At 39.0% G+C, this 10,682-nt stretch overlaps 1 protein-coding gene across 1 annotated transcript; it reads right to left on the bottom strand.

The window, feature by feature from the left end:
* Window positions 1-6,600: 6,600 nt before the first annotated feature.
* On the bottom strand, window positions 6,601-8,823 carry LOC145107638 (plant intracellular Ras-group-related LRR protein 9-like). The gene is made up of 3 exons (XM_079044573.1): window positions 7,866-8,823; window positions 7,573-7,739; window positions 6,601-7,479 (listed from the first exon to the last, which is right to left on the bottom strand). Exons 1-3 carry the CDS (start codon window positions 8,613-8,615, stop codon window positions 6,879-6,881), a joined length of 1,518 nt encoding a protein of 505 aa, XP_078900699.1. The 5' UTR covers window positions 8,616-8,823; the 3' UTR covers window positions 6,601-6,878.
* Between the last annotated feature and the right edge of the window lie 1,859 nt (window positions 8,824-10,682).

Raw genomic sequence — 10,682 nt, 5'->3', positions numbered from 1 at the left:
TTGGACTCGACGAGTCGGGTCGCAGAACCCCCAACCTCTTCTGGTTAAGACGCATATCAGTGAGTTGAGCGGTGACTCAGTGAGTTGGACAGGATGGGACTCAGAGATCGTTGAACTCGACGAGTCTTGGGGTGACTCGACGAGTTGGGTAGTATTTTGATAGCTTCTGAGTTTAAGGACTCGACGAGTCTTCGGGTTGACTCGGCGAGTCGAGTCAACTGGAAGGTTGACTTTGAACAAGACTTTGACTTTAACCAAAGTTGACTTAGTTTGACTTCTAGAGTTCAGTTTGGAACTAAATGTTATATTGATAATAGTAGCTCGGGGAGCTAGAGGAGCAGCGGTTCAGAGAGTTTTCAGACAGCAGCCAAAGGATTATCAGCAGCTTCAGCATATTGAGGTGAGTTTCCCTTTGTGTGAATGGGTCTACGGCCACAATGCCGGCCCATGTAGTTGTGAGTAGGAAGACCCGGGGGTTAGCCCTAGGCACTGTTTGCTAGCATGATATTCAGGACCAAGGTCCAATGTCGGGCGGGTGCCCAAGGAATGGTTTGCATGATAGAGTATACTTGTTGTCTGTGTGATACTTGTATGTGACTGGTAGGGAGGTGAGTGTGGGCGAGGTCCCGTATCCCACCAATAGCAGAGTGTGGACGGTGTTCCATATCTCATTAGCAGCAGAGCAGGGGCGAGGCCCAAGTTAGGAAAGGAGTGAGTGTGGGTTGGGCCCGTATCTCACTATCAGAAGAAGCGTTGACGGGGTTCCATGATTCATCAGTAGCAGGACAAGGGCGAGGCCCAAGATAGGCGAGGCCTTAGAACAGGATTCAGTAGTATATATATTTAGTTATGTGTTGTGGTATGTTTATGTGTTAGTATATGTTAGCGGGCGGGGCCCAGGGACAGGCGGGGCCTAAGAGAAACAGATTTGTATCCGAGCGGGGCTCGAAGCCAGGCGGGGCCTGGAGCGGCAGGGCCGTTGAAGCGGGCGAGGCCCGAAGTAGTGGGCGAGGCCCAAAGTAGCGGGCGTGGCTCGGTATTTGCAGTATGTGATTATGCAGGGTATGTGGTAGGTTGGGGAACTCACTAATCTTCGTGCTTACGGTTTTCAGTTTTCATTTCAGATACTTCCGATAGCGGAGGGAAGAGCTCGGGGTGATCGCATGGTACACACCATTGATTAGACAGCCTGGGATGTTTTACTCTGATGAAATGAACAAGTGTTTTGAAAAGATACTCTGTTTTGTTATATAACTCTTTTAGTATGTTTGAAATGGTTTAATACTATGGTTTAGTTATGATTTAAAAATGAAATTTTTGGCCTTGAATTTTGGGATGTTACAATCCTTCTTGGTCTTTGGGTCTACTCGACGAGTTGGTCGCCCTACTCGTCGAGTAGTAGCGGGATGGTACACGCGTTTTAGTGACCTATTCGCCGAGTCCAAGAAGGGACTCGACCAGCAGGAGCTGGCAGATGAAACCCTAAATTCCAGGGCATTTCACTATATTTAAAGGATCATTGGCCTCCCCCAGCCTCCCCTTTACTGCTTCTTGTCCATCTTTAACCCTAAGTCGTGTGTGTGTGTTTTCTTTTGGAGAGTTTGAGCTTGGAGGAAGGATTTTGGGTGAAGGAAACACTTGGGGAAACAAGCTAGTTGAATCAAGAGCTCGTGGGATTCAAGATCTGCATCAGTAAGCACTCTCTTGAAGGTACTTGACCATTCTCCTTGGCTCATTTTCATCTAAACCCTCTTTTGCATGAGTTTTAAGAAAGGTTTCTTGTGCTTAAGCCAAGATCTGAAGTTGTAACTTCAGATCTGGACTCCCCTTGGCCTCTAGATTCATAAAGTCATCAGCTTTGCCTAGTATGAGCCTTCCCTCAAGTGTGTAACTTCATTTCAAGCTTAGTTTTGTCATTTTAGGGTCTTAAAAGCCTTGCATGCACGTAAAGTTTGCAACTTTACGTGATAAGAATGCCTAAGGAAGTTGGATCTGCAATTTGGAGCCTTGGCATGGCTTAAAAAGTGCATGTATGGTTAAAGGACTGAAGGGACTCGACGAGCCGCATGGTCGACTCGGCGAGTCATATGAAGATGGGCATGGACCCGACGAGTTGGATGAACAACTCGGCGAGTCCGATGAAGATTGCCGTAGACTCCACGAGTTGGATGAACAACTCGGCGAGTCAGTTAAGGTTTCCCAATTAATGGATGTGTGTGGACTTGTCGAGTTGCAAGAAGGAAAACCCGACGAGTGGCCGTGGAGCTTTGACCACGAACCTTAGGAACTCGACGAGTCATTCTGGTGACTCGGCGAGCGGACAAGTATTGCAAGAAACTCGGCGAGTAGCTGAGGGTACTCGACGAGTTGAGGTCAACATGGACTGTTGACCTTGACAGTTGACTTTGACTTTGACCAAGGGTTGACCAGTTGACTTCTAGGGTATTCAGGAATTTATAAACCTTATGATGTGTTGGGTATAGGTGGTGGGGTTTGTGGCGGTGATTCGAGAGTTGAGCTTTCTATTTCCAGTCGGCAGTCGCAAGGTGAGTTACCTCACTATACTAAGGGGTCTAAGGCATCAAGGCCGGCCCATTGAATATGTTATCCTAGCAGTGTTAGTATGTTGAGTATGAAGTTAATGTTGCATGCTAGTGGTTATGCCAGTTAGGTAGATCTGTAGGACTACCTGTGTTGTTATATGATTATCTGCATGCTCAGTGGTTATGCCAGTTAGGTAGATCTGTAGGACTACCTGTGTTGTTATATGATTATCTGCATACTCAGTGGTTATGTTATATGTTGATATGTTATGTGGGATGGGTTGAGGTGATACTGCTTCGTGCGGTAACCAACAAACCCGGGAGCATTCCAGTTACGGGCTAAGTGAGACTCGTACTGTGGGCTCGATGGCAATCCAGATGTGAGCTGTGGGCCCGTAAGGCAATCCAGACTCACACTGTGGATTCAGGGGTGATCCAGTCTGCAAAGCTGTGGACCCAGTACATGCTGTTGCTTATTTATGTGTTATATGCAGTGTATCGGTATTTTGGGGGAGCTCACTAAGCTTTCGGGCTTACAGTTTCAGTTTATTGTTTCAGGTACATCAGGGGATCGCGGCAAGGCGAAGGCATGATCGTACATCTCCTCATGTTCTGTTTATGGTTCTGGGGAAAAACTATGATATAAACTATTTTGGAAAACGAATTTGTAATCATTAATGGATCTTTAATGTTTTGAAAAGTTTAAATTTGGTCTCATTTTTATGGGTGTTACACATTTTCTCTTGTACAATGTGTTTTAAAACTTGTACCTTATTTGTTTTGTATTTTTTTTAATTGACTGGGTTAAGTGGGTTGAGAAAGATAGGATTTTCGTGTGTTGTGGGTTGGGAAAGATGAAAAAAATAAGAGACAAAAATTGATGTGACAGTGGGTTCAGTGGGTTGGGAAGGAATGACTCCCTCTTCCCTAATAAACACTTGTTTAGATAACTTATTTGGCCAATTATACATTATAATGTGGTAATGCCCTCAATTTCTTAATGAACGCCTCAGTAGTAATAGGGCTTATTGAAAAAATTAAAGAAAATGAAGTCGTTGATGTTGTTTCAATGTTAAATCACCGGGAATCAATTCATGGCATTTTTGTCCAGCTTCCATTATCCAATGTAATTACTCTGTTAACCTTTCTTTTGCTTACGATATCAACTGATTTAATAAGGCATGTTTGTTTATTCAACATTTGTGTGAGTAGAAGATTATAAATGTAGTGAAGGTTAAAAAAGATGTGGATAGTCTCATGTAAACTCCAAAAACTTATGTCACATGGAGAGTCATTATAAGCTTCAATCAATTAACAAAACTGACATGAAATTTGTAGGGTATATGGGGTTAGAACCAAGTACATTTGAAGTAATCGAGTTGGACATTTAGGTGCTTTTTTTTCTCTTTCTCTAACTTATGTGTTTTATAGGCTAATGCTGAGAATGCAGGTAGAGAATAATAAATGGTGTTTGTATGTCACAGGTGTTACATGATTTGGTATGTTCAACACATATGTTTAAGAAAAACACAGATACCTACCTATTTGGTTGAGTTTACATTATGATGGAATAATTTTTAACTATTAGAGATTTTCATGAAGGATTTTAGAAATTATCTGAAGCATAATAAACATTTCCTCACTGATATCCATTCACAAATTAAGGTAATCCTCTAGATTAGGAAATGGATAAATCCATTGGAATGAATAATGTATTTTGACCATTTTGTTTCCAGCTCTCCCAAAATTTGCACATGGGTTGAATCTGTTTTATGATCTTTGATTCAGGTGTGCAATAACAAGGTAAGAAGATACCTGATATGAGTAGAAAGAAAGCAGTCATATTTTTTGAGAAGTTTCTAGATGTTGACACGTTGACACTTAGGCTATAACGGAATTTGTTGGCGTTTGATCCAATGAATCGGTCACTTGTTGAACAAGTATATTCTATGAATCATCTATCATTTTTGTTAAATTGTTAATTCATGTTTCTTCTGTTGAGGGTATTTATGTCATTTTTTAGGTATTAGCGGATGGTTACTTCAATGGAAAAGGGCGACATTGTTAGAGTAGAAAAGAAAAAAAATGTTTGAATAGTGTCAATGTAAGTTCCTCTCATTATTAATACAATTAACTTAACATTTCATAAGAAATTATGATAATTTTGTTGGTCTAACAGTTCCACAGAAGAGACCAGAGGCAGAAGGCAGAGGACGAAGCGAATGTAGAGGACACAAAACTTCTTTGAATTGTACACAACGTTATTTCCAGTAATATTTGTGAAATTTGTTATAACACAAAAAAAATTAAAAACAAAAAAAAAAACAACCAGGGGCGAAGCCCGGGCTTTCTTACTAGTTTTTGATTATTTCTTAATTAATTATTACTATTTCAAATTAATATATTAATCATATAATATATTAATAAATCATTTATTTTAATTTCTAATTAATTTATTAATCATATAATAAATTAACAAATCAATTTATCTCTCTTCAAAAGTCATTTTATACGGTTACTAGTTATGAGGGCAACCCAAAAAAGACTTTGTTTATAATTCAAGAATATATTAATTTAGTTATTGGCTTGGACATCTTAAACCAATAGTGTTTTCATTAACCGTACAGTCCAAATGAGCGACGTTTAACATATGTGTTGTCATCAATTGGACGATCCAAATGAGTGGTGTTTAGCATATGTGATTTCATCGACCGGACAGTCCAAACAAACGATGTTTAGCATATATACTTTCATCAACCGGACCTTAACAACAACGCGTATACATTACTTTTATTATGTTAGACAAATTGCTTTTATCTTGATGCTTCTTTTTCTTTATATATGTTGTTCACTTTCAAGCCTACTTTTTAAAAGATTTTGGGGGTTGTGTATTGGTGAAGGGAAGTGTAAGTACCTTGGCCTACTAGGTGTTGCGCCCATGTATTAGTTACTAGGCTTTCCGAGTCTAAACCACATATTTTGACAATTAGCGAAGTGATAATGTTTGAGAATGTTGTAGATTTTAGAACGCCACAAGTGGTTTATTTATAGCTTATGTTATGATGTTTGATTTGATACACAATCATACTCTTTCTTTTGGAACATTTTAAACTTTGTTTATTTGTAATACATCGAGACTTTATTTTTACAAGTGTGTTTAATGTTTTGATATGACATTTATAATTTGGCATACCATTTGACGTATATGAAGGGTGTTTTAGGAGACAATCACAATCAAGGGGAGAGAACAAGAGGTCGTCCGAGAATAAAGTGAGCTAGATAGTGTAAGATTATACTCGAAGGAGTTATCTCTTTTCTAGGACACGAACTTAGATATTAAACAACAGACTTAGGATCAAAGTAGCATAGTAGTATTTAGGTAGTTTAGGATGTAGCTCTCTTTTCTTTGTTTGCGCTAGATATGATAGCTTACTCATTTAATTTACTCATCTATCTTATCATGTTTTTCTTACGGAGCCTTGCCCCACTCTACGTACAAATTTATTTTAGCTCAATAGTTCCTTGTTTTAGACTAACACTATTGTTTTCTTCATTGCAAGATGACGTTTTTATATGCTGGGATAATCCAATCTTTTAGACTAACACTATTGTTTTCTTCATTGCAAGATGACGTTTTTATATGCTGGGATAATCCAATGTGAGCTTTTATCATTCTTATATTTATTTATATTTTGTTTATGTATTTTTACTTTTTTTTTTTTTCTTTTTGACGGAAGTTTTTTACAAACTCAGTTAGTCAGTTTCATCACCCTTTGGTAGGAGTTGCCGACTATCCTACATCTCGGGTTACGCCTTTCTTATGAGACCGATATATAGTGTTGATGTTGACCTATAATTACTTTTTTATTCTCTATAAAACAAAAACCATATTGTTACAACAATAATCTATCTTCAATTAAAATGATTTAAGATGTATACATTAAAAATACACGTTAAACGGGTTTCCACTTACCAACCTAACTCAATGTCCTGTTCTATTTTGTTTCAAAAAATAATGAAGCTGGGCCAAAACAATATGTGAATGTGACACATGATATCAAAAAAGACACGAGACCATTTTATTTCGATATATCATCCATAAATACAAGGAATAAAATTTTGCATGTTACATATATCACCATCTTACCTTGAAAACCTTACATTCATGTATTTATATTCTTGCTTTTGGTTGGGTAAACATGCCTCGGAATCATCAACATACAAACTGAGTGAGGATTAAAACAGGTAAATATAACAAGGTGGAATGAAGAACACCACCACCTCATGCAAAAGTTAACTACGTCGTTGGATAACATGATGATTTGAATCATTTGATCATAGTCGATGAGTGAGGTAAGGATAAGTTGCGCCGGGACCGGCGACAGGCCCAAAAAATAACGTCGTGAACCACCCAGCCTGAAGCTGTTCTTCCCGTTCCAATATGATTCGTTTCTCTTCTTCCACGATCTTATCGTACAACTTCTTGCTCATATACACCATCACCGCTTCCACACCTTCCGCCACCACCTCCGGAGGAGGATCCATCAACGGATTATGGTCAACTACGAGTCTGTTTAGATTCACGAGACGAGCGAATGTGATTGGAAGTTCGCTGATTTGGTTGTTGCAGACGTCCAATTCCCTAAGGCTGGTTAGATTTCCGATTGAATCCGGGAGGTATGTAAGGTCGTTGAAGTTGCTACCGATGTTAATGATCTCCAGTTTTGTTAACTTTCCGATGGAGGATGGGAGACCTTTGAGCTCGTTGAAGTGTACATCTAGAATCTGAAGAGATACCATTTCGCCGATGGAGGTAGGAAGGGTGCGCAACTTGTTCAAAGGCATCATAAGCTTTTTTAGATTCACCAGTTCATACCCGATGTTGGCGGGGAGATACGAGATCTTGTTGAAACTTGCATCGAATTCTACCAATGATCTGAATTCATTTAATCAACAACATTAATTAATTTGTGAGTTTAGAATGATGCAGAGGGAGGGAAGAACAGAAATTAAATTTGGTTATATTTACCTGCATTTACAAAGTCCATCGGGCAACGAAGTGAGCTTGTTCCTCGATACATTTAGGATCTGCAACTTCTTTAGCGATCTGATGGCATCTGGTAGTGATTCAAATAGATTAGCAGAAACATCAAGTGCCTCGAGATTTGTGAGTCCTGCAACTGAATCTGGAATGGCCTGTTTCAATACAAAAAAGTTAATTAGAGCAGAATCGAGAAAGCTGAAAGAGATCTGTGATGTGATTCCTTTAGATCGATCTGAAGATGATTGGAAGAAGAAATAATAGAATGTTAAAAGACGAACCATAAGTTTATTGCAGGATAGGTTAAGGGAAACCAATGTACGAAGCTTCCCGAAGGCTTCAGGGATGAAGGGCAACCGGCGACGAGATAAATCAATCCGTTCGACACCGTTAATCAACGCATCCTGAAGAATATCAGCCATCTCCTCCTTAACCTCCTCGGCGATGGTCGGAAGCATGGAAGAAGCCCTCCGGTCAAGGACGTTTAACTTTCCTGCCGCCTTAGCCGTCTCATAAAGCTTCTGAAGCCTCCTCTCGGCTACAATCAACAAATTGGCATAGCTGTCATGCATCTCATCCAACGAGATCAGGGCCCTGAACATCTGTTTCTCCCTCTTTACCGCTTTCCTCCTCGATTCCACCTCCTCAACGCCGCCTTCGGCCATCGCGATCTCGTCCAACTGCTGAGCGAAGGGCGAATCCATCTCATGAAGCTTCACCCTAGCGGAATCAACAGCCTCGGGGTCGGGACGCTCGCCAAGAGTTTTGAGGACGGATCGAATCTGAGAGACCTCGACGACGACCGAACGGATGGTGGCGAGGATGTCATCGTCCGTAAGTTGAGCCACACGTTCGGCGAGTTCGGTGTAGGATTCACGTTCGGAGAGTTCGGAATAGGTTTCCGGTAAATAAGACGCCCGGATTTGTTTTTCATTCTCAAGCTCCTGCAATTGCCGGCGTTTGAAACTAGGAATTTTTGTCATAACATAAGAAAGAATTCGCATCTTCCTTGGGCTTGGATTCGGATCCATGGCGCTAACGCTAAGCTAATTCAAAAGATATATATATGATTCAGAGAGATGAATGAACGTGACGCAGGCCTGATCGATCTAGCTTCTAGTTATTGATTATATGTTGATCGGTGCGTCACGTATGTCTCATCCGAACGGGAGAATCAGAGAAAGAAGGAAGCCAACAAATAATCGAAGGCCGATGACAACGGCATTATGGCCATGATTGTATCAATTTGAAGATAACTTTTTGCAACCATGGCTTCCATATTTTCAGGTCATCTTTTCGAACAATTTCATTCATTCATTCATTCTATGGTAGTAATACAATTTACATTTTTTTTTGAAAAAAGAAAAAGAAAATTGGAATAATTCTTACACTAGTTTTAAGTTAAATTAAAATTTAACCAACTGAAATATACATTTTTTTAAATAATAACGAAATATAATGAAAGCATGCATCGTATAATTTGCGTATAACAATGCAAAATAATAGATTAGTATTGTTTGGTATAGATGTCCGTTTGATCATAGATAACGGCTTGTATATATCATCGTAATTGCAACGAGATTTTAAATGATCCTTGATCTTTTCGTTGAAATTTTAGCATATAATATCAAGAATTATAGGATAAGGGTGCAACACCCACTACGATTTAGTTAGAAACGAATTTGAATTTGAAACTAATATATAGATGCCTTATGATTTAGAAGAAGTGGGTAAGAGAATATGCTAAGATTAATTTGTGACTTTCGCTTAACACCGTTATCATTAGGTTGGACTATACTTGCAACATAATTTCAAATTTGGTTTCAATTGTGGGTTAGGAGATTTATTATGTTAAGACTTAATATGTTAAGAAAATCATTGCTAGAGTATCCACTAACTTTTGGCGGCGATGCCTTTAGTGACAACATCTAACTTTCGCGTTAGATGTCGCCGCTAAAGGTGGCAGTCGCTGCTAAAGGTAAAAACTCACGATTCGCGTCAAAGGCATTGTTTAAACCTTATCTGTCGATATGGGCCTAATCCAACTGCTGGAAATGAATATCTCATATACTATTGCGACGACGTCAATGGTGACGACAATCGTCGCTGCTAATGCTCGAAGAAAATACGGTATAAGTTCCCTCCAGAAGGTGTCGCCGCTAAAACTTAACGTCGATACTAAAACACTAGATTTATCACTATGCTCTATGCAGATATACCTTTCTCTTCTCCGCTTTCCTATAGTCTATCCACCCTTTTGCTCTCTTGATTTCCTACCAAAGTGCAACTAAGACGATAGATTACTACCGGTGGCATGCTTTATCACTGGCGATGACAAGGCCGTCATCACCGACGACAGATTTTTTATTCCGATAATGGAGACGGAAAGGTCATTCTCCTCCTTTTTTTTTCATTTCTCTTCTCTCCAGTGACCATTTACTGAGTTGAGTGTTTGCTTTTGTGTATTAAGAATTGTTGACCTTTAAGCTAGGGCTGTCACCACTGCCACCACCGTTGTCGGATTTTCTGCCGCCACAACGCCCCCACAACACCACCACCATTATGATTTAATTCCACCACAAGTTCTATTTCATTTCATGAAGTATTTTCATCTAGTTCTTCACATTGTATGCATTATGTATGTATGTAATGTGTATGATGTATGTATATGAAATAGTACGCATAAATGTATGTAATGTGTGTATATATGTATGTATTAATGTATATGTTTACCTTGAAAAAAGAAAAATTGTATGCTATAATGAAATAGTACAATGTTATCATAGAAAATGACAAAAAAAAAGTAGGATGTTATAATGTATATGAAAAATGTATAGGATGTATGTTTAAGTCTATTTGTATGTATATGTATGTATGTATTGATTGGAACATCACTTAACTTTTAAGGGCTTATTTGGAAAGTACAATGTTATAATGGAAAATTGATAAAAAGTAGGATGCCATAATGCATATTCAATATGTGTAGGATGTATGTTTAAGCATATTTGTATTTATATGTATGTATGTACTGATTAGAACATCACTTAACTTTTAAGGGCTTGTTTGGAAAGTACAATGCCATAATGGAAAAAATGAAA

Source organism: Lactuca virosa, chromosome 4 (assembly GCF_052849685.1).
Source record: "Lactuca virosa cultivar CGN04683 chromosome 4, Lactuca_virosa_CGN04683_v6, whole genome shotgun sequence".
In the NCBI taxonomy this organism is placed as follows: domain Eukaryota; kingdom Viridiplantae; phylum Streptophyta; class Magnoliopsida; order Asterales; family Asteraceae; genus Lactuca; species Lactuca virosa.
Note: the sequence above shows the minus strand (reverse complement) of the source record. Positions and strands in the feature narration are given on the sequence as shown.